Source organism: Heteronotia binoei, chromosome 8 (genome assembly GCF_032191835.1).
Source record: "Heteronotia binoei isolate CCM8104 ecotype False Entrance Well chromosome 8, APGP_CSIRO_Hbin_v1, whole genome shotgun sequence".
NCBI lineage: Eukaryota > Metazoa > Chordata > Lepidosauria > Squamata > Gekkonidae > Heteronotia > Heteronotia binoei.
The window spans coordinates 113,552,248-113,576,885 of NC_083230.1; the positions used below are offsets into that span (position 1 = coordinate 113,552,248).

General features: G+C 42.4%; 1 protein-coding gene across 15 annotated transcripts in view; it reads left to right on the forward strand.

Moving 5' to 3' along the window:
- The window catches only part of C2CD5 (C2 calcium dependent domain containing 5), a 148,334-nt gene that overhangs the window by 15,154 nt on the left and 108,542 nt on the right, over nucleotides 1-24,638 (forward strand). For all 15 annotated transcript variants that reach the window (XM_060245913.1, XM_060245915.1, XM_060245901.1 and 12 more), the window contains exons 2-5: nucleotides 7,629-7,715; nucleotides 10,008-10,179; nucleotides 14,771-14,866; nucleotides 15,632-15,787. In XM_060245913.1, coding sequence (XP_060101896.1) covers nucleotides 7,629-7,715; nucleotides 10,008-10,179; nucleotides 14,771-14,866; nucleotides 15,632-15,787 — 511 coding nt within the window. The remainder of the gene's footprint in view (nucleotides 1-7,628; nucleotides 7,716-10,007; nucleotides 10,180-14,770; nucleotides 14,867-15,631; nucleotides 15,788-24,638) is intronic.

The window sequence follows — 24,638 nt, forward strand, 5'->3', positions numbered from 1 at the left end:
TGGAGCAAGCAGTGCTGTCCCTAGATAAGGCTGCTTGGTCGTTCAGGGTGCTGCCGAAAAATGCTTTCGTCTCCGGGTTAGCATCAGGCGACCAATACCCTGAACCGCCTACATGCAGGATCGGGACTGCAGCTTCCAGTGGCACCTTCCACCTGCCGTTTCGCCCCTTGCCCATCGCTGCAGGACTTGATGCGTTATGGGTTGTGTATGTGGATATGCCCTTCAGGCCTGCGCAGAGGAATTTTTTAGGTGAAGCGCAGTGTGCGCGGTACTGGCTCCACCCTTTCACCTGGGGGTCATCTGCCATGGCCCAGTAAGCCGGGACGCCGGCAGCGAGTCCTCCAGGTGGTAGGTGTTACATTAACGAGCTCTATCTGCCCGGGTTTGATGTTAGAGTTTTCCTTCTCTTAGGCTGGCAAGGTTGGTGGGCCCAGCCTGCCCATCCAGTTATACCACTGGACAATTCGGTCGCACCATGACGTAGCAAACTCTGTGAAAAACGGGGGGGACCAGCGAGAAGGTGTTGCTACGGATGCAGTAATGCAGGAGAGGCCATTGCAGTGACCATCTGCCAGGCATAGCCAGACAGTGACCACGCGGCATTCACTACACTGGGAGAGGAGAGGCTATGTATTGCGCATACACTTTCCCTGGGGGGGTAGGATACCCAGAGGGAGCCCACCCCCCCAGCTCTTACATTATGATTGGTTGATTTGTATGCTTTAAAGTTTGACTGGATTGAAGGCCACTTCTTGATATGCCATATACTCATTCAAACAGCTGTGTACTTATTCTATCCCACCTTTATACTCTCATCAGGACCATCAAGACGGCTAACAGATTGAAAATATGAACATATGAAGCTGCCTTATACTGAATCAGACCCTTGGTTCATCAGAGTCAGTGTTGTCTATAAAGACTGGCAGCAGCTCTCCAGGGTTTCAAGCTGACATTTTTCACGCCTATTTGCCTGGACCCTTTTTAGTTGGAGATGCCGGGGATTGAACCTGGGACCTTCTCCTTACCAAGCAGATGCTCTACCGCTGAGCCAGCGTCCCTCCCCACAAATTAAAAAACATAAATAATAAAAACAGATCTTAAAAACATTAAAACCAAACAAAAATGTGTTATTAAAACCAGACTAAAACACACATAAAAATAACAATAACAACATAGGGGAGAGAGAGATCACCGAAGGAACTCCAGATGAAACAAAATGTCTTTGCCTGGTGGCTGAAGACCGCAACAGATGGAAGCAAACAGCATCGTGTAGAATACATTTGAAGCAATCTAATCTAGATGTAATTAGGACACTCTTTGTAGTGGCCAGATCTTTCTTTGGCCAGGGTTGGCCGCAGCTGGCTAACCAGGCAAAGCAGTAAAAGGCACTGCTGGCCACAGATGCCACCGGCTTATCTAGCAGCGCTTTATGCATTGTCAGTCCATCTGTAAAACATGTCTTAGTGACGTGTGAAGAAAGAATTATCTGAAATAACTCAGAAATGGGAAATTGATTCTGGTGCAAAAACAGCTTTCAGGCCATTGGATTCTGGGGTGTTGGCGCAGAAACAAGGAGCAGACTGCAGAAATATAGCAGAATTACCGAACAAGTGCAAGTAAATCAGATAGATGAAAACCTTGGAGGTATGATTTATTGTTGAAAGAGCTGGAGAATTTTTGTTCTGGGTAAAGCTTTTAGCAACAATAACGGGATTAGTATTATACTATCACTAATAGTAGTAGTGCTACCACTGGATGACTACTAATACTACTACTATTGTCGAAAGAGCTGAAGAATGTTTGTTCTTTAGCAACATTAACTGGACTGCTGGAATGTCATGGAATGTTTGCAAACATTCCATCTCCTGGGGGAATGAAGCCGTTAGCAATGCACAAAAAAGACTTCTAACAGTGTGGGAAGCGAAAGTCAGTTTAGGCGAGAAAGCTCTTTATAACGCAGGCCTCAGAAATAGTAGGAATTGTGTAGGCAAGATAGGATGAGTGGGAAGCCCCTTGATCTGAAACCAACTTGTTTAGCTCATGGTTGTTTGATCATCTGATCCCAAAGTGTTTCAGCCAGGCCTGTTACCTCAGGTAGGTAACTAATTGGTGTGCTTAGTTTGAATCCATCAGTTTTGGCTAATCCCACAGACAAGCAGCTTCCAGATTTCATTACTCCAGATTGAATTACTGTGACTTGAATCTCTGACATTTTAACAGACTTTGGAGTTGCATCTGTTATGCAATCAGCAACAAACCGAGAAGCTGAACCCTCTGTAAGAGCAAAACGCTTCTAATCAGTCTATTTCTGTGTCGATGGGGCTGAAGATAGGATATTAATATTAAAAGGACCCTGTGATGTCACATATTTGTACTTCCATAAACAACACTCCCCCCTCCGTACTATTTTGCCGTTTTGTTTTTCTTTCTTGCCTTGCAGTCTTCGCACAAGTCCCTTTACATAAGGCCTATTCACATTCATGTATTCAGCCAGCATGCATATATTTGTCAGCTTGCATTCATGCACACCCACGAGCACCGCACAGAGCATACATTCTTGCTCCAGTCTAACCCACTTTCATTCCTCTCATAAACACATCCGTCTTCTCAAATGCCCTCACACATTCTTACTATGACCATACATAGCATGCTGTTTTCTTCCTCGTTCAGAGGCACACACAGCCATTTTCAGTCTCCCGCTCCTTCATATGGGCACTGTGCTGCTACAGGTTCTTCACAGGTGTGCCGTGTCTCCCTCCTGGGAAGCAGAGGCTGCTTTATTCAGAAGACCCCTGGGGGCACACTGAGTACATCCAGTATCTTTCCTGAACTAATCACAGATGAAGCTTCAGTTCATCCAGTACTTACAGTACCGACAGAGCAAAGGTGCATAGATTCCTCTATGGAAGAATACACAGAAGACAGTCAGAGGGCAGGTGTCGGCTTGTCTCTGCCTTGAAAGCATGAGCCAGTCTAGATGCTACACTTGCTCTGGGGGGTTGGCTTCTTGGACATATCATGCTGGTGGGCAACAAGTGTGATGAGACACAGTGCAAGGCAGAGACGAAAGAGGGTGAGGCTTTGGCCAAGGAGTGGCAGTGCGCCTTCATGGAGATGTTGGCCAAGGTGAACTATAATGTCAAAGAGCTCTTCCAGGAGCTGCTCAGCCTGGAGAACAGGAGGAACATGAGCCTCAGCATCGACGGCAAGAGGTCCAACAAGCAGAAGAGGACAGACAAAATCAAGGGGAAATGCAGTCTCTATGAGAGTACAAGCCCCCATTGGAGGAAGAGGGATGAACTAGTGAAGCAGAATTGAAGCTATAAGAAAATAGCTACAAAAAGCAGAGATCAAATAGTGGAACCACAAATGTCAAATGTGCAGTCATATAGCAACATATCAGAGATTGGAGTCCAGCATGGGTGGAAAGTTGTTCAGAATGCCCATACAGAAGAGAGATCTCTTAATGTTCTGAATAAATTGTTTTTGAATGAATTTCTATGGATGGCCAGTCCTGTAATCTGTTTCTAATTACTCCCATATTAGACTGCAGATTTTATTATTTCTTATAATGTGCTGCCTATATGTTTGACATTTGTATTTGGAGGCTTATTTCTCTTTCGTATATGTCAGTATAGGTTATCATCACTATTGACTTTCCCTTGGTCACATTGTGCCCAAATAATATTGCATTTTATCACATGGACTTGAATTCTGTCTAGATTGCTGTGAACATGGTGGGGGGGGGGCAGTTTTTCCCAGTTCCTCCCTCCTGTGTAAGCACACCATGAAGTACTACTCTGGGAAGATGTAGACTCCCAGGAATACCTTGGGATGATCTCACTGCAGGAGGAGGACCTCCCTGTGCCCACAGAAATCCAGGCAGGATCCAAACCACTTACTAGTAACACTGTCTGGGGCAGTGATGCTCTGTATGGTTGGTTCTTGGGGGCATCAGTGGGAGGGCTTCATGGAGTTCTGGTCCCACTGGTGGACCTCCTGAAGTCACCTATGTTTTGGCCACTGTGTGACATGGACAGGATGGGCCACTGACCTGATCCAGTAGGGTTTTTCTTATGTTTTTAGTAAGATTATATTACTGCAATGCACTCTACATGGAGGTGCTATTGAAATGTACTTGGAAACTTCAGATGGCACAGAATGCTACAGCCAGGATGTTGCTTGGAGTACGTCATAGGGACCATATCAGTCCAGTCTTGGCCCATCTACACTGGTTCCAGTTTGTCTCCATTGGAGGTGCTGGTGTGGCTCAAAGCCCTGTGTGGCCTTGACCGGCATAACTGAAGGACCATCCAATACAAACCTATCTGGTTGCTAAGGTCACCTTCCATGGGTACCATCACCTTCTGAGATTAAGCAGGTTACCATCAGAGAGAGAACCTTGTCTGCAGTGGTGGGTAAACTATGGAACTCTTTCACCAGGGATACTTGTTGGTCCCCTTCTGTTACCTTCTTCCACTTGTGGGTAAAGATTTTTTTGTTTCGTCTGGCGTTCTCCTTCTCACCTTATATTTTAAATACTGTTTTATGTTCTTTTAATGTAGATTTTATGTTCAATTGTTATGTTTTCACTGTTAGCCATCTTGGTGGCCCAGAGTGGGCGGAAAAGTGGTATACATATTTGTAAATAAAATAGTGTGGGTTTTAATGTCCAGTATGGGTTTATCTGGAAGTGGATTTCTTGTGCCTCAGATACCATTGGAAACAGCTCACTGCCTTACCACCTCAATGTTGTCTCTCCCCCTCCCCCACATATCTGTGGTGTTTACTGGCAGGGCAATTGTGATAAGGGCCCCTAGATTCATGAGTTGAGAAGTTCTAAATGATACAGTGGGTGCTTGTCCTTTTGCTGCTGTTCCCCATAGGAAGCACAGTTTGCAGACCAGCTCTTTGTTTGCTGCAGTGCAGTACTTAGGAACTTGTGTGGGACAGATGGCACTTGTGAGTAAGGGGACACTGCTTGTAAATACTATAAGGATGTTTAAGAATGTAGCACAGTTTGTGACTGAGAGCTTGTGATAAGGACCCCTAATATTGTTTTTTCACAATCAGAAATCCTAGCGTGAAAGCCAGTATGTTGTTGGAACTTCCCGATCCACAGGGTGTTGTTCTCGCTGTTTGAATTTGTTCAGCTTCAGTTCTTTGCACAGGTGAATAACTACAAGGTTAAATTGAGTTCTGGTGGTACCTGAAAATAGGTAATTTAGTTCTGAGACCCACTCAGATTTGTTGGGCTGGTGAAGAACAATTAAATGTTTCAGGTGAGGATTAAAATGTGAGGAGAGAGTGATGGAAAATGGTATGTTTTTAAAATGATGGACATGAAGAAACATGCCTTTTTAAAGCCTAGCAAATAATGTTAGCAGTTACTTCTTAAAACATGGAATTGCAGCTATAACTTATCATTTCCTCCCAACATAATGACTGTATTTCAAGGTGGCAATGTGGCTTGAATTGCAATTTGATAGGATTCATTTTAGTTGCATCATAAGCTTGTTTAACAATAGATCTTGCTGAAAAGGAATATTAAGAATACTATTTTTATTAAAGCTGTATATAAACTGAAGCATACAAGAATAGCGTGTCAGCTGTCGTGTGGATTACTAGCAGGGCCATTAATTCAGTTGGCGATAACACAATCGTGAGGATCTTATGCTGAACAAATTGGAGCTTTGTAAGTCTAAAACCGAATCTGCGTGTCAAGTAGCATGCACCCCTCCTCCACAGCCATACTCAGAAATAGGAATCACTCCAGGGAGAAATGAAAAAAAACTCTGATGCAGTATGAGGATGTGTTATAAAAGGAAGGGGAATGGATGAATTGTGTGCAAGCCTTTGTTCACATCTCAGGGGGCTTCTTAGATTACAGACAGGGCTTTTTTGAGCAGGAAGGCAGTTCCGGCTGGCTTGGCACCAGGGGGTGTGGCCTAATATGCGAGTGAGTTCCTGCTGGGCCTTTTCTACAGTGAAGCCCTGTGTGAAACGATGGTGACATCAGTGGCGTGGCCTGTTATGCAGATGAGTTGCTGCTGGGCTTTTTCGACAAAAGCCCTGATTATCTGACGAAGGGAGCTTTGACTCTCGAAAGCTTGTATCCTGATAATCTTGGTCTCTGAGGTGCTACTGGACTAGAACATCTGTCTCTTCTCTTGTAGACCAACATGGCTATCCACTGAGATATAGTCCATATTACTCCAGTACCGGGGCTTAGCCTTCTGAGTGCAAATCTGTTGTTTTATTCCTTGCCCTACAAGCAGGGGCAGATGAAGTTATGGCTTGGACTGAGCATGAGCCAGGAGGGCTTTACTGCTGCAACAAGGATACGGTGACCCTGGGGCAGATGTTTTTTCACCGTCGTGCAGTGTGGCTGTATGTCAGCTTTATGGAGAATGCTAAAGCTTTTTTAAAAATTGCAGCTCAGCTGCCATGTTGTTGTTCATAGACTGTTAGTGTTGTGGCATTGAAGCCCCCTTGCTTTTCAGATCTGCCAGGGCTGAGCATACTTTGTACAGCTGTGTCTGTCTCCCCACGCATGACCTCATACAGAACGGTAGAGAGAGAGTGAACAAAATAGTGCCTTTTTTTTTCGGTGGGGCTGTAGTGGAGCCTAATTCGGTTGATCGTTGAAGAATTCCAAGTAATAATGTATAGCTACACCGGTTAAAAGAGATCTTTGCGCATCCTGTGCTTTACTGTCACCAGGGCTTTTTTTTTTGTAGCAGGAACTCCTTTGCATATTAGGCCATACCCCTCTTACATAGCCAATCCTTCAAGAGCTGACAGGGCTCTTCTTACAGGATCTACTGTAAGCTCTTGGAGGATCGGCTACATCAGGGGCGCGTGGCCGAATATGCAAAGGAGTTCCTGCTACAAAAAAAGCCCTGTCACCATGCATCAAACTAGCTATGACACCAGGCGACTCACTTCTGACAACCTGGATGCACCTCAAGTCATGCGTAAAGCAGAGTGTGGGGTCAAGCGCTGCTGAATATTCTCTCCCCTGCTGCTTTTCTCTTTTTCGGGCTTACTTCCAATATTGCACCCTGACTGGGAAAAAATGACCTCTGAATAGGCTTTGGGGAAGAGGTGTTTTAACACTGACTCTCCTACTTTAGCTGATCATTGGGCAACCCCAGATTTAAGGACATGAGTATTTCCCAGCCATTTGGTGTTTAGCCTCTGGTGATGGTAGAGAGACTTCCAGAATGCTTTGAATATGAATGCAGTGCTGAAGGACATGGGCTTGACAGCCGGGCAGCAAATCATGTAAGCGCCACTAGACTGGTGGTTTGCGCTCACTGTCAGTGTCCTCGCAGCAGACTTGTCCTGCATTTAAAATAACAAGGCTGCCATTTCTAAATGCGGCATCTATTGCGTGCCGAGGATTTGAACTCAGTTAAATAGGAACGAAAGGAGGAGGAGCAAGAAGCCTCAAATGGTTCTGCTCAAATGAAAAAATGAAAGTGATATTTCCTGCTTCAGATTACATGTTTGAGACCAATTGTGCTGTGGTTCTGTTACTAAGTATTATGAATTCAGCACTTAAAAGCAAAGTGCAGGACAGAGATTATGCGTTAATTTGTAATGTGTGTGTGTGTTTTTTTTAGGTAAAGTTTGGAAACACTACATTTAAGACAGATGTGTATCCCAAATCTCTCAATCCTCAGTGGAACTCAGAATGGTTTAAATTTGAGGTAAGTGTGGCAAAAATTGAGAACTCCATAGTGTATTTAAATATTATTTATAATATACAAATATACAAGAAAAACCCATTTTGAATAACAACAGTGCAGTAAAATCATCAGTACTGAAGCAATTGCATCAGTAGTGAAGCAATAGCAGGAAAAACCTAAACTAATAAACCTAGAACACCCCAAATGAACACCTCCTGCCACCAAAGATTTGGGATGAACAGGCTAGATTCTGCCCAGTACCTATAGAGCCAGTTTGGTGTAGCGGTTACCGGTAAGTGTGTGGACTCTTATCTGGGAGAACTGGGTTTGATTCCTCACTCCTCCACTTGCACCTGCTGGAATGGCCTTGGGTCAGCCATAGCTCTGGCAGAGGTTGTCCTTGAAAGGGCAGCTGCTGTGAGAGTCCTCTCAGCCTTACCCACCTCACAGGGTGTCTGTTGTGGGGGAGGAAGGTAAAGGAGATTGTAAGCCACTCTGAGATTCGGAGTGGAGGGCGGGATATAAATCCAATTTCTTCTTCTTCTATAGTATCACTACTGTTGTCGGGCCAGTATCCTGGTGTGTGTGTGTGTGTGGGGGGGTGTTAATTAGCTGGTGTGCAGCCACAGAAAAAGGCCCTGTCTCCATGAAATGCCTGCCTCACTTCTCATGGTATCTAGACAAAAGGTTCTTATGATGATATCACTGGTGGTCAGATTTATATGGGAGAAGGTATTCCCCCACCACCACCAAATACCTGATTTGGACCCATGAATCTCAAGCAGAAGGATCTTTCCTGCCTCCCCCCAGCATGTTTTGGTGACCCTCCCAGAAGTAGATTCTGAGGTTGGAGAAGTCTCATGGATAAAATACTACGTAACGTTGATGGGCTGTTGTGAGGAGAGGAAAATGAATGAATTTGTTCTTCTTTTTGTGTAAATAGAAACCTTGCTGTGTTGTGTTTTCTGCGCCAGCGGCAGAAAAAGGTGGGCAGACTTTATCCAGTTCCACCTTTTCATGCCACACACCATTCTCCCCTCCCATGAGATTTCCCCCAAGTCTCAGCATAATCTTTTCAGGAACTGTAGTAGGATTGTTTCATGGGGGGTGGAGGCAGGAAAGATCTGCATGCCTTCTCACACCCGTCGTTTGTGGGATACAGGCTGCTGGCCTTGGAATGCTTAAGGCTTTGAAGATCAATGCCAGCGCTTTGAATTGTGCTTGGAAACAATTGGAAACCATTGTTGGTCTTGGAATCCCAGAGCCAGAAGTCACTTACTGCCTCATGCCTCTGGCTTGGCATCAGGGGGTGTGGCCTAATATGCAAGTGAGTTCCTGCTAATAACCTTGGTCACTGTGTTCTGGACCAGATGGATTTCTTTTTCTTTTTTTAAACAGAGTTTTACAGTCAGAATGTGACCCTAGCGCTTCTCGGTCTTCTTTTGTCCACCCTCTGCGGTTCTCTCTGATGGGCGAGGCAGGGGCAGGCCGGAGTCCAGCCCCAGACAGAATGTTTTGTAGTGATAGCTGTCGAATACAGTTTCCACTATAGTGCCCTTTATTTTTCCAAATGAGGAAATGGCATTTAAAATGGATAGTTTACTGTTGTTAATAAGGAGAACTGGAATACATAACTGCACAGTCATGAGGCTTCATAAAGGATACAGGTGAAATGGAATGACTTGGCTGTAGTTCTGCGTGTCTGTGTGATTTTAACGGCAGTGTTTTGGAAATTCAGAATGTGATGCAAACAAGGCAGTGGGCAGAATTTTTGCTGTGTGGCGGAGATGCTACACAAACTAGGAATGTATTGGGATGTTGCAGCAAGCCAGTCTGAAGCCAGGTTGTGCACAAACCTGGGTTGTTGCTGGGTTTATGTGAGCCCCTTGCTCCTCTCTCCTCCATCATCCCTTCTCTCACATGAAGTCCCACTTAAAAACTAGTTCTGTTTATCTGTGATGTACGTATACAGATGTCAGGGTTAATTATAGCTAGTTTTTCCATCACACACAACACACACACACACAAAGGGGATTCTGGACCAGGAGAACCCAGCACGGGAAGGGAAGAATTACCTCTGGTTAATTTGTGTATCTGTACTCATACGCTGTGTGTAATGAGAGCTAGGCTCTAACCACGATTCTCTGTGTGAAAAGGAAGGTGTGAGGCATACGTGTGATTCTAAGAAGCCTGCCTTGATTGCAGCTGTCACAGCTCCTGAATGCAGCCTTGCAGCTAAGACTGAATGAAGGTTTTTGAAAGATCTTGCTGAGTTGGATGCTGAAGCATCATTGTACGTTTTAAACTTTTTAGGTGGATGATGAAGATCTGCAAGATGAGCCTCTACAAATAACCGTCCTGGATCACGATACCTACAGCGCTAATGATGCCATTGGAAAAGTTTACATTGATATCGATCCTTTACTATACAGTGAAGCAGCTACAGTCATCTCTGGGTGGTTTCCAATTTATGACACAATACATGGTATGTTTTGGTATTTTTAAAACCACATGTATTTATTTTTTTCAGGTAGCTTTGCTGCTGAAATATAGAGGTCATTTTGATATAGAAGCAGAGCTGCTTCAAGTCCAGGAGGCTGTGAGGCTTCTCACTCCAACTCTACTATTCTGTCCCTTGTACCAAGCTGCCTAAGTCTTAGAATAGGAGGGGCAGGGATTGCCTTGTCTGGTTCCTCCTCCCCCCCCCCCCCCCCCGCTGGTTGTGCTCAGCCCTCAGTGCTTCACCTGGGCTACCACCTTTCCTTATAATGAACCCGACACTAGGCTTTTCAAGAATAATCACTTACACGTGTAGTAAAGTTCTGCCCACTCAGTCCCAGATGGAGACCCTGGGTTCTTTATTACTCCGTTACACAGTTTCTTCAGTGATGTAAGCTACAGCAGAACAGTAGCCATGATTAATTAATACTTTAAAATACAATTTATGATAATAATTTCATATCAATTTCATTTACTGGCTGACCTTCAATCAAATAATATCTGGACGTGGTGTTGTATTTTTGAATCAATATTCCAATCTCTACAAAAATCCTTAAATGAATTATTATTTCATACAACAGATATTATGTATATAGAACAATTTCCAATGAACTATTTTATACAATATCTTTATTCTGTTTCAATTTTTTTTATTTCATGTACTAAAAATAAACAATAATCAAAATAATTACCGTATTTTTCGCTCCATAAGACGCACCTGAACATAAGACGCACCTAGTTTTTAGAGCCGTTTGTGTGAATTTAGAGGCATTTGTGTGAATTTTTTGCAGTATTTGCTCCTTAAGACGCACACACTTTTCCCTCCACTTTTTTGGGGGGGAAAAGTGAGTCTTATGGTGCAAAAAATACTGTAATTACTATAGGATACATTTCTTTCACCCTTCAAATATATTTATTCAAATATATCATTCTAGCTGTATGTGCTTACCAATCTATTTTCTGTAACCTCACTCTCTGTGGAATCAAGCCTTCAATCAATTTGTGTCTTAGCCCAACTTCAAGTTGCTCCTGTTAATATGCTGAAACTTATCTCACTGTTTAAAGGGACCGCATGAAACAGCTGAAATCAGTTTGTTGATTCAGTCTGCGGGGAATCAAGGTTACAACACCACATCCAGATATTACTTGATTGAAGGTCAGCCTGTAAATGAAATTGATATGAAATTATCATAAATTGTATTTTAAAGTATATAAATAAATTCGCTAGAATAACAAATGAAACTTTGGACGCAAATGAAAGAATTAAGTGCCCAAAATCTTGTGTGGTCATTTTCAGAGATAGCCCTTTAAATCAGTGGTCCCCAATCTTTTTGGCACCAGGGACTGGTCCCAGGGCCGGCAGGGTGGGGGCATCGAATTCGGCTTCACCCCCACCTCCGCGAAACCTCCTCCCGCCCGCAGCACCTCCTCCTCCCCCCTCCATTTTTACAATGTTAAGGCTGGGGTAGGGGCTTTGAAGTGCCTTCCAGGCTCTGTAAAGGCCGACCCCCGGCATCGATCAACTGATCCGTGGGGAAATGGCAGCGAAACCACGACAGCAGCGGCCTGCTGAAAAAGCCGCACTGCCCTTGCCTCCTTCCCACTTCCTTCCTGGGCGGTGGAAGGAAGTGGGAAGGAGACAAGGGCAGCGCAGCTTTTTCAGCAGGCCGCTGCTGCTGTGGTTTTGCCACAGTTCCCTTGCCAATCAGCTGATCGGTGGGGTGGTGGTCAGCCTTTACGGAGCCCGGAAAGCACTTCACGGCCCCTTCCCCAGCCTTAACATGGTAAAAACGGAGGGAGGGGGAGGCGCTGGTGGTGATGGGGAGGATGGCGAGGCAGTGCGGCACCGCCGGGGGGAGGCAGCGAGGCTTGGCAGCGGGGTTACTAACAGGCCACGGCCTGGTACCTGTCCCTGGCCCGTGGGTTGAGGACCCCAGCTTTAAATGATCTCTAAAGGGATCTCTTTTTAATCTCTATCTTTCCAAAGTAGTTGCTTTAAACACGCACACACACACAAGTTATGTGCTACTTGTCTGATTAACAGAACAGACTTAAACTGCAGGATGTCCTCTACTCTTCCAGTGAATACAGCACAGGATATAAGGTCACTAAGGCTGTTGTGCCGCAGCTGACTTCCTGATGAACCTGTTAGCCCTTGACTCATGTTTCATGGGCTGGTGAGAGAATGTAAGTGGATCAGTGGGTTTTATATGTCTTTGGACCTCACGCCTGCAGTCAGTGAATGGTTTTAGGGACGTACGTACAGCTGCAGACAAATTTAGTTCTGTTCTGAGTGTGTTGCCTGGCTCCTTGCCTGTTCCAGGTTCAGTGATGTGTGGGTTTTCTTCCCCCTCCCTGAAACAGTAAATCCGCAGATGTTTTAATTCATCAACTTCCAAAGCACTGATTCAGTAAAAATGCTATACTGTGCATTTGCGTTCTGTTCAAGTAACTTAAGACGGTGTTCTAAAAAGGATTAGATATGTCAGCAGCTGTGATAGCTAAATGATCAGGATCTCCAGATTGGGATTATCTTGTTGCTTAATCACTCTCAGGCCTCGTTTTGGGCAGGAGCTCGCAGGAGTGGTGCTCCAGAGCCTCTGAATTTTATTGTGCTCTTTCATATTTATTTATTTGTTTGTTTAGTATATTTCTATTCTACCCATTCCCCGTAGGGCTCAGGGCGGAGTACAGCATATAATAAAACAATAAAAGCACTTTATAAACAGACACAACTCAACAGCACTCAGAAAATTTTCCATATCGTCCCAATATTGCCCAACCTGGCTGTCTCCCATCATGACGAGATGTTATCCCATAGAGGTGGCAGATATTATTCCATTTTATAGCACAGATGACAGTGCCGACAGGGGAGGCCAACCGAATCAAGAACAGATCTTTCAAACCCCCCTCCCCCACAAAAAAAATTGCTTCTGGGCTCCGTTGTTCAACCCCCCCTGTGAGAATTTTGCTGAACTCTTTAAGGTATGACAAACTTTGTAATATTTCCTCCCCACACACACACACACACACACACACACACAAAAGGGGAAAAAACCAAAACGTATAAAGCAAACAGATGGAAATCTTCATCATGCCACTGTGGCCACCTAGGAGAAAGTAATTTAAAAAGTATGACTGGAGCAAGGTTTTATGATGACAGTTTTAATTCCAGAAGCATTTGAAGGTAGATGCTGAGCTGATAGAATTTAATACACCTTCCGGTGATGTCTGGGGTGCGTGGCATTTGCAAATGAGTTGTGGTAATGATCTTCGACACCTCTTTTTCTACAAAAGGACCCCTGATCGCTCTTATGGTTTGTATCTTCTCAAGTCGTGAGCAGTATTCCCAAACTGTTTCTTCTCTAGGTCTTAATATTCGATTTCCCATAATTGCTTATTAGGTCCTGTTGTGATAGATTTGCCTCTCCTGATCTCATCTGAGTATAAGAATGGCCTTGCAGGAGTAGGCCATTCAGTCCAGCATTGTGTCTTCAATAGCGGCCAGGTGGATGTTGGCCCTTGGAAGTACATGATTTACTTTTATCAATATACTTTCATAGCTGTTTGTTCGTGCATGTGCTTTTGGTCATCTTTTATCCTATCAATTTGAGGATATGGAGCATATGACGCCTTCAGTGCCATCCTGAGCAGCATTACACTCTTCAAAGCCCCGTTAACTTCAGTAGGTGGTGGAGCTTGTTAGCATAACTCATTAGCATATGCTGGCCCTCCACCTAAAAGCAACCCGATACAAGAAAGGAGAGCCCTGGGCGAGCAAGGCCTGCTTGGGCTGGCTAGAGATCCAGCCAGCCCCAGCAGGTCTCACTTGCCTGGGGTTCTCCTGGGCCACCCTTCTCCCTAGTCAGAAGGCCAGCAAGCCACCCGCCACCCAAAATCACATAAGAAGTGGAGAAAGGGTGGTGTGGGCTTCTCCAGGGGTTAATGAGGACTGCTGGGGGCGTGGCAAAGCCCCTGATGGCTGACTGGCTGCCCGCTCTCCTAATCCAGGGATTGTTATGCAGCTGCACCTGCTATTCAATGGACAAGGTAGGTGGGGAGGAGGAGGGGGAACCCTCAGAAAAGTTCAGGAGCTGTGCTCCTGTGAGTTCCTGCTGAATCCGAGGCCTGGCTGGAATCCATTTAATTGATTCTCATCCTTGGCCTGGTAAAATGCTGGCAACGTACACCAGGGTTATGAATGCAGAGCACTGGGTCGGGATGATGTAAAAAATTGAAGCGGAGAGCTGATTAGAGTATTGAGTCCAACTCTGCAAGTACCTTTTGACTAAAATAATCCTTTTTAATATAATTTGTGTGGGTTTGGGTGGATTGTTATTTTATCATGTGTGTTTTAATTGGTTTGCCACCATAGTGGCCTTTGTAAAGGCAGAAAGGCGGGATGCAAATTTTGTAAATAAAAATAATATTGTCCCTGCAGTGCCTTCTGTGGTCGCAATGCCAGCTAAGTAATCTGATTGGCAAATTCTAAAAGATCAAACAGTTACGTAGGAATTTTAATGTTCTTTTTACTACACAAGTTCTCCTAGTCATCCGTTTTTCTTTTCCACACACAGGTATACGTGGAGAGATCAATGTGGTAGTGAAAGTGGATCTTTTTAACGATTTAAACCGTTTTAGACAGTCATCGTGTGGAGTGAAATTTTTTTGCAGTGAGTCTAAAAAGAGTTTGGAGAATCTCTTTACATCTTTTAATTTCTGCAAATGGAAACTGGTGTATCAGTTATCTGTGAAACACAAAGGAAAATGTCTTATGTGACTTAATTAAAAATGTTTGACTAATGGGGCCTGTAAGAGGGTTATTGAGATTGGGAGTTAGTTTGTGTGTAATGGTGAACTGGTCTGGCCATTGGTGCTTGCCCACTGGCTTTGCATGCTTGCCTCCATCTTCCTTCTTATACAAGGATTCTCTCCCTCATATCCTCATTTATGGCAAACTGTTGTTTGCTGTTGTGTCTAAACTAGATGCAATGACTGTGTTTTGCCTGCAAATCTGTTTTGGAAAGCTTGGTTTGCATGAGCCTGTGACTGTATTCAGATGGCTTGGTATTGTATCTGAACACAGCCTTTTTTATTTCACCAGCCTTCTGAGCAGTGTGGATGTTGGTACTTCTCATTATCTCAGTAATTAAGTATTAAAACTGTCTGCAATCCAAGATAGTTATTGAGCTATATGGCAAACTGTTTTAAGCACAAAGGTAGCTTTTCAGAAGCAGTTTTGTCATCTGGCACATGTCTTCTGATATAGAAAAAGTAAATAAAAAATCCTCCAGGATTGGTCTAAATTACCACTTTGGATCCTGGTTACTGAGCTATTTGGGTTTCCAAGGGGCAAGACTGTCAGTTTTGGGTAAAATAAAAGCGTTTTTAGAATGTATTGTCTCACACTTATGTTTCATACCCTTTTGTTTTAACAGCTACATCCATTCCAAAGTGCTACAAAGCTGTAATAATTCAAGGTTTTGTGGAAGAGCTGGTGGTGAATGAAGATCCAGAGTATCAGTGGATAGACCGAATTCGCACACCAAGAGCATCTAATGAGGCCAGACAGAGGCTTATTTCATTAATGTCAGGTAGTCACAAGTTAGTTACTACTATAAAGAGAAATGCCTTTAAAGTTGTATGGGTGAGACTGTGCACAAGAAGGAGCATTTGCACACTAACAAAAAGGTAAAGGTAGCCCCCTGTGCAGGCACCGGGCTGTTACCGACTCATGGGGTGATGTCATATCAGGATGTTTTCTTAGCAGACTTTTACAGGGTGGTTTTCCATTGCCTTCCCCAGGCATCTACACTTTACCCCCAGCAAGCTGGGTACTCATTTTACTGACCACGGAAGGATGGAAGGCTGAGTCAACCTTGAGCCGGCTACCTGAACCCAGCTTCTGCTGGGACCTAATCAAACTCAGGTCGTGAGCAGAGCTTGGACTGCAGTACTGCAGTTTACCATTCTGCACCACGGGGCTCCTGTGCACACTAATAGACATCACATTTTAAGTGTTACTTCTGTTTAAAAAATTGTTTAGGTTTATTAAATATGTACAATTTCTTTAAGCAGATTGAACATATTGCAGGGCCTCCTTGGATTCTTGAGCCCCAGTAAACTGTGCTTATGTTTCCCAGTCCTTTCTATAATATTAATTACATCATGTGAATGAATTAGAAAAAGAAGAAGACGACATTGGATTTATATTCCGCCCTCCACTCAAGAGTCTCAGAGCGGCTCACAATCTCCTTTATCTTCCTCCCCCCCACAACAGACACCCTGTGAGGTAGATGAAGATATTGGATTTATATCCTGCCCTCCACTCCGAAGAGTCTCAGAGTGGCTCACAATCTCCTTTTCCTTCCTCCCCTACAACAGACACCCTGTGAGGTAGATGAAGATATTGGATTTATATCCCGCCCTCCACTCCGAAGAGTCTCAGAGTGGCTCACAATCTCCTTTACCTCCCCCCCCCCCACAACAGACACCCTGTGACGTAGATGAAGATATTGGATTTATATCCTGCCCTCCACTCCGAAGAGTCTCAGAGCGGCTCACAATCTCCTTTACCTCCCCCCCCCCCACAACAGACACCCTGTGAGGTAGATGAAGATATTGGATTTATATCCCGCCCTCCACTCCGAAGAGTCTCAGAGCGGCTCACAATCTCCTTTACCTTCCTCCCCCACAACAGACACCCTGTGAGGTGGGTGGGCTGGAGAGGGCTCTCACAGCAGCTGCCCTTTCAAGGAGAACCTCTGTCAGAGCTCTAGTGACCCAAGGCCATTCCAGCAGGTGCAAGTGGAGGAGTGGGGAATCAAACCTGGTTCTCCCAGATAAGAGTCCGCACACTTAACCACTACACCAAACTGGCTTAGAAATACAATAAAAGACCAGTATGGGGTAGTGTGCTTGACTGCGGTATAAAAAAAGCAGTAGCGTAGTGGAAAGCATTTTCATGCAGACCGAACAGTTTGCCAGTTGAGAATCCACATTAATGGCAATAGGTAGGCATTTAGTTGTTAAAGTGTAACTCTGACAATAATTTGCAAACAGAATCAGCATCTGCTGCTCGTTGTGGTGATTTCTATGCTGTTCTGAAACTGCAGTTCATACAAAAAAAACAACAGCACAGCCACGTAACCTTTAGCAGGTTGGAATTTCAAAGGTCATTTTGGATTTGCTGAACTATATGAAAGTCCTTTTGCTAAACAATAAATTTAGCCTCTAGAATGTGTGAAGAATTGAACTCAGCTGTTTGTGTAATGATTATACAGCTGGGATCCAAGTCAGCCTGCAACCATATATTGTGAACAACTGTGCTGTTTTGGAAGTTCGTAGGTTTAGTATTTAGCAGTGTACAGTGAAACTATTCTTCCATGCTTCTGTCCCGTTCCTTAAAATGAAATTTTCAAAAATTGATTTATGTAGATAGGGAGGGTTTAAGAAGTGTTTGAGATCCTTTCATCTCCCCATTTATTTCCTGCCTGTCAGCGTATTATTCAGGTTTTTTTCATTCTGTCTTCTTAAAATCAGTTTGCATGCCCATTTGATCCTGCTTATGGTATACAGAGGTGGTACTTCTGATTTTGAGTTTTTAAAAAATGACTTGGATCAATACAATTCGCGGGAGGAAGAGAATGTGATTGGTCTGATTCTACACACATTTACTCTGAACTGGTCCTGCGGAAGGCTGGTTCACAGTTTGCTGTACTTCCATGTGGAATGTCGTTGCAAAGCTATGTGGGTAAGGGCTAATGTGAACAGAGCTATATATGCAATGAACTGGCCACTGTATTGGCAACTGTGACTACTGTTTTCCCCCCAGCAGTTGCAGTTAGGAAACAACTGCTGTCTAGCTTTTCATGATCACGATTGCTGGAAAAGATTTATTTATTTTTATTCAGGAACTTATAATCTGTTCTTAATTTTAAATAGTCAAAATAGAACATTGGCATATAAAAAAGGTAAAGGTAGTCCCCTGTGCGAGCACCAGTCGTTTTTGACTCTGGAGTGATGTTACTTTCACAACGTTTTCACGGCAGACTGTTTTTACGGGGTGGTTTGCCATTGCCTTCCCCAGTCATCTACACTTTCCCCCCAGCAAGCTGGCTACTCATTTTACTGACCTCAGAAGGATGGAAGGCTGAGTCAACCTGGAGCCAGCTACCCGAACCCAGTTACCGAACTCATATACAGGGGAGGAATTCTAGCAGGAGCTCCTTTGCGTATTAGGCTCCACCCCCCGTATGTAGCCAATCCTCCAAGAGCTTACAAAAAAGAGTCTTGTTTGAGCTGGGGGGGCGTGGGGGGCCGTCCCTCTTTTTCCAGCAGATTTTCTTAGCTATGGAGAGGGTGGCATTGTGTGGCAGAGAGTGGCTGGCATTGCTGGTGCTGTGAGCCTCTTACCACCCTCATCTGCTGCAGGAAGTCAGCGGTGGGGGGGGGGGGCAGCTCAGTGTTGCTCCTCCCTAAAAGTGTAGTTACTGTACGACCCAGACCATCCTGTATATAGTTTTTTAAATGCTACAGGTTCTGAGTGCTTCTGTTTTCAAATATGTCTTTGTAAACCTTCTTCTGATATAAGTCTGCAATACCAACAAAATTCATTCTTCCGCAGAGAACCTTAGTCCTTACAAGTCTGCAGGTGCTGTGATTTCAGCAGAGCGTTTTGTGTCTGGTGTTCAGTGCCTATACCTGTATAGTCCCACTGTGCTTGTCTGTTGTTGGAAGGGTTCCCTAGAGATTCCTTGTTGTTTGATTTTGAACACACAGCTTTTTTTTTTTAACCAAAGTGGCAGTATCATTTCATATCTTTGTCTACGGAGAGGGTTTTTCTTCTGGTTGCTTAGCTGTTTTGGCGCTAACAAAATTATGGTCGCTAACAGTGGCCTAAACATAAAAAAGGAAGTTCATATTGGGTAACGTTAAAGCCTTGTCCTGTTTTACAGAATCTTTGTGTGCTTTTTCATGAATGCAAAAGTAGCTGTGCAAAGACAATTAGATGCTTCAAAGGTCATATAGTGTCCAAAGAGTACATTTGTAACCATGTTGTTTTTCCTTGTTATTGCTGCTGCATATGCTGGTAAAGCACATCAGCAACATGCCTTCCGCAAGGCAGATCTCTCTGCATTGTTCCTGTCCATTGTGGCAGCCTCCCCCCATAATATTACGGTTTTTTAGTCAGTAATTGACATATTGTTATAACATTGTAATGATATGTTTGCCAAGTCCTCTGAATTCCTAGCTTTCGCATTGGTTTTTAAAAGTCGCTATTACCTTTTATTGCAGAGATATTCAGGGAAAGGCATAGCTCTACAATGGAAGAGGATGGAGATTTGCTTATTTTAATGAATGTCAGGAAATCAGAAGGCCTGGTAATTAAATCATTTTAACATTGTGATGATATGTCAGTTGCCGGATTTTTTTTAAACCCTCTAGCAGTAGTAGGGGTGGCCACAATGGAGGATGGGAACAGAGAAAATAGCAGTGATGTAGGCAGGACTAGGAAGTTTGGACTTTCCATCTTTATTGGTGCCACCCAGAATATCACAGGAAATCAGGTTTGAGAAAGAGGAGAAAGGCTGAGGAGGTGGAGTTCTGCACATGTGTCACTTAGGATAAACGCCTCGCACAACCCCTCCAAGGAAACAGAGAGAAAAAATTTAATTACAACCAAAATAGAGACAAGAGAAACAAGAGAAAAAACCAGACTAAAAGATAAGGCTCGAAGAGCAGCAGCGTGTTGGTGTGGTGAGTTAATTTGTTTTGAAATCATATAAAAAAAAAGTTCTCAAGACTGAGACACACCAGAGATAATGGCAAAAAAGGAGATAAAGGAAATGACGGAACTTTTAGCTAACATGGAGAAAAATATCAGAGATGATATAAAAGAACTCTGACAAACAGTAGAAGCTTTATCTGAGCAAGTAATAAATATTCGGTCAGTTGCTGACAAAACTCTAGAGAAAACAAGACATAATAAGGAAACATTAAGAGAGCTTAAAAGGAGAATTGCCTCCTTATCAGATAGACAATGTCGAAGGAATCTGCGTCTCTTGGGAGTCAAAGAAAACATCTTAAGTGGACAGCTTGAAAAAACTATACTTGACTGGTTTCAAATGCTGGGAATAAATATTACAGAGAATGATGTAGAGTGAATGCATAGAAGCTTAAAACTCAAACCTAAAGCCAGAGAGAACTCACAGGATATCATCATAGCCTTCTCAAGAGAAAGAATGCAAGACAAGGTCTGGAAACCATTAAAGAAAATTAAGAACCTACAATTTCAAGGTCAAAGAATAATTCCACGTTTGGATTTATCTCCTGAGTCTCTGCAAGAGAGAAATGAAATGGGACCATATGCAAAGGAAATGTTCAAGAATGGAATTCAGTTCTCATGGGGGCACCTGGCAACTATTCTAATCTTTAAGGATGGGAAACTGTTGAAAGCAAAAAGCCCTCTAGAGGCAGAGAAACTGTTTGAGAAGCTTAACATCACCTTCAACCTATCTTAAAAGGAATAAGGAAGAATATGAAGGAGAAAGAAGGAAGGAAGAAAGGAAGGGAAGAAGGGGAGAGAAAAAGAAAGAAATTGATTGTGTAATGTGTAATGAGAAAAGGGTTTTTTTGTTTTGTTTTGTTTTTCCTGTTAAAGAGGAAAGAAGAACAAAAGTAAAGAGGACACAGTTATCTTAAGAAAACAAAGATTAAGATAATTAAGAAAATGATTTTAGTTGAACTGGTTGTTAAATGGTGAAATGGTTATGTTGGGGGGGGGAGAAGGAGTAGACAGGACTTCACGCAAGACCGAAAAGGGAGGGAGAAATGAGACCCCTTTCTGTACCTTTAAAGGGGAATGTTTTGGGCTATAGGGGAGGGAATGACCAGATAGCAGAGGATATGGGGAGGAGAATAAAATATGACCACAAAGCACACCTTGATGAGCTTGATCTAACCAAGAAATGGGGAGGTGATTAATCTACTCTCTTTGAATGTAAATGGGTTGGCCTCAGATGTCAAAAGGTATAGATTGAATAAGCTACTGCAGGGTAAAAGAATAGAAGTATTATGTTTACAAGAAACACATAAAAGTAAAAAGATCAAGGGGAACAAAAAATCAAGAGGGGTGGCTATACTTTTTCATTCTAAATTAAATGTAATAATAATAATAATAATATTTTATTTTTATATCCCGCCCTCCCCGCTAGGCGGGCTGTTAAATGTGAATATAATAGAACAGTTAATAGAGAGGGAAGGTTTATTTTTATGAAATTTAGTTTGAATGAAAAAATATTTACTTTGGCGAACATATATGCCCCTAACAAGGGACAAGAGCTTTTTTGAATCAAACTTTTCAAAGGTTGCAGTCATTCTATGTAGGAGAATTATTGATAGTAAGAGATGTTAATACTGGTATTAAGGGAAACAAGTATTTGAAATTAAAAAAATTGAAACCTCGAGAAGGTAAGACCTCACCTGGCATATTATGTTCAGTTTTGGGCACCACATTTTAAGAAGGATATAGACAAGCTGGAACAGGTCCAAAGGAGGGCGACGAAGATGGTGAGGGGTCCGGAGACCAAGTCCTATGAGGAAAGGTTGAAGGAGCTGGGGATGTTTAGCCTGGAGAAGAGGCGGCTGAGTGGTGATATGATCACCATCTTCAAGTACTTGAAGGGATGTCATATAGAGGATGGTGTGGAATTGTTTTCTGTGGCCCCAGAAGGTAGGACCAGAACCAATGGGTTGAAATTAAATCAAAAGAGTTTCCGGCTCAACATTAGGAAGAACTTCCTGACTGTTAGAGCGATTCCTCAGTGGAACAGGCTTCCTCGGGAGGTAGTGGGCTCTCCTTCCTTGAAAGTTTTTAACAGAGGCTAGATGGCCCTCTGGCAGCAATGAAGATCCTGTGAATTTAGGGGGAAGTGTTTGTGGGTTTCCTGCATTGTGCAGGGGGTTGGACTAGATGACCCTAGAGGTCCCTTCCAACGCTATTGATTCTATGATTCTAAGTATATGAATTCCTGCAAAAGGAAAAGCAACCTGCTTATTTATCTAAAAGGTTTAAAAAATTCTCTTACATGGACCATATTTTAATAAAAGAATCTAATGAGACAAAAATAACTAAAATGGAAACAGGACCAATATGGATCTCAGATCATGCACTGATTATTATGAAAATTGAATCAGATGAGGAAAGGAAGATTAAAAGATGGAGATTCAATCCTAAGGGTTTTTTTCATCAGGAAGATAAAGAAGATTTGTTTAAAGGGATGGAAAATTATTTTAGAGAAAATAGACATTCTGCAGAAGAAGAGATAATATGGGATGCCGCAAAGGCAGTTATTAGAGGAATTTGTATATCTAAAGAAGCTCAGCTTAACAGGAAAATAAATATTAAGAGAGAGGAAAGGCTGAAAGAGCTATTAGAACTTCAGAGGAGGTTACAAAAGAAATATGAAAAACAAACTCAGGAAAAACTGACGAAGCTGAAAAGGAAATGCAGGAGCTGGATCTAACAATCATGTGGAAAAGAGACATAATAGTGAAAAATGAATACACAAGGTTCAGTATAAATACAATGAAAAGATTGGCAAATTGTTTAAAAAGCAGAAGAGGAAAACAAAGGATAGGGTCAATGAATGAAAAAGGTGAGAAAATATATAAGGATAATCAGATAAGGGAGGTCTTTGCTAAATATGTTAAAAATTTATTTAAAGCAGAAGAAAGTAAACAATTTGATGAAATTATAAGAAACAAAGTTAACTGAGAGAAATTAATGGAATTAAATGAGAATGTCACACAACAAGAAATATGAAATATTATAAAAAACTTAAAAATGGAAAGTCACCAGGATTAGATGGGTTTACAGCAAAATTTTATAAATTGGTGGGAAATCTGATAGCCCTGGAATTACAAAGGTTGTTTAATAAAATTTTGAATGAAGGGAAAGCCCCAGACTCTTGGAGAAAGACAGAGGTTATTACAATCCAAAAACAACAAAGGGATCCAGAAGATCCGAATTCTTATAGACCAGTAAGTTTGGCAAACCAAGATTATAACATTTTTGCAAAGGTTCTAGCAAATAGATTAAAGAAGGTATTACCAAAGTTAATAGGCGAAGACCAATATGTATTTGTGAAAGAGAGGTATATAGGACATCCTATCAGAAATGTGATAAATGCTTTATACCATGGAAATAATAAGAAAAAAATTGCCTTATTAAAATTGGATGTATATAAAGCTTTTGATATTTTAAATCCTGAATATATGTTTAAAGTGTTACATAAATTTGGTTTTGAGGGACAGTTTGTGAATGCAATAAGAGAAATATATAAGAATGGGAAAGCAGTGGTTAAAATAAATGAATGACATCCTAAGGAAGTTGTGATTCAGAGGGGGGTTAAGCAAGGTTGCCCCCTATCACCGATGCTTTTTGTCATGGCTATGGAACCTCTGGTTGATAGAATTAGGAATAGTAGTAGAATACACTGGGGTGGCCAACGGTAGCTCTCCAGATGTTTTTTTGCCTACAACTCCCATCAGCCCCAGCCAGCATGGCTGATGGCTGGGGCTGATGGGAGTTGTAGGCAAAAAACATCTGGAGAGCTACAGTTGGCCATCCCTGGAATACAGGGATATAAGGTAGGGAAGGAGGAAATTAAGCTGAATTTATTTGCAGATGTTATATTATTAGTTTTAGAGAACCCCCTAGAAGCTATGAAAGAATTAATAATTTTGGAAGATTTTAAAGAATGTTCAGGACTGGGAGTAAACATTGAGAAATCAGAAATAATGTTCAGTAAAGTAGATATAAGGGAACAAAAAGAAATAGCAAAGTTAACAGGCATGAAATTAGGAGTTAAAAAGTTGAAATATTTAGGGGTAATTATAACAAGGAATGTTAAGAAGTTAATGACATTAAATTATAAAATAGTTTGGGAAAAAACAGAAGAAACTTTAATTGCATGGAAGGACAAGTATATGAATATATTAGGAAAAATAAAAGCAGTTAAAATGTTTATTATACCAAAGTTGATGTATCTGTTTCAGGTACTCCCGGAGTGGGTGCCCAAGCAACAACTGACAATACGGGATAAGGTTCTTAGAAACTGGGTTTTTGGAAAGAAACAAGCTAGAGTCTCAAAGAATGTGATATATACTTCAAAAGAAGAACTAGATTGGGGTGTACCATAGTTGGATCATATTATGAAGCATTTGAAATAAAAATGTTGATGGAACTGGATGGAAATAACAGAGATAAATGGGCAAGATGGGAAGATAGTATAAATAAAGGAGAAGGTAGATTTGGTATATTTACACAAGAAATAAAAAGGGACATAAAAATACAATAGGACCAAGACAAGTGGGACTAAAAATATGGGAAAAAAGAAGGCAATGTGGATGCCTACAATTTCAAAATGGCCACCATTAGAA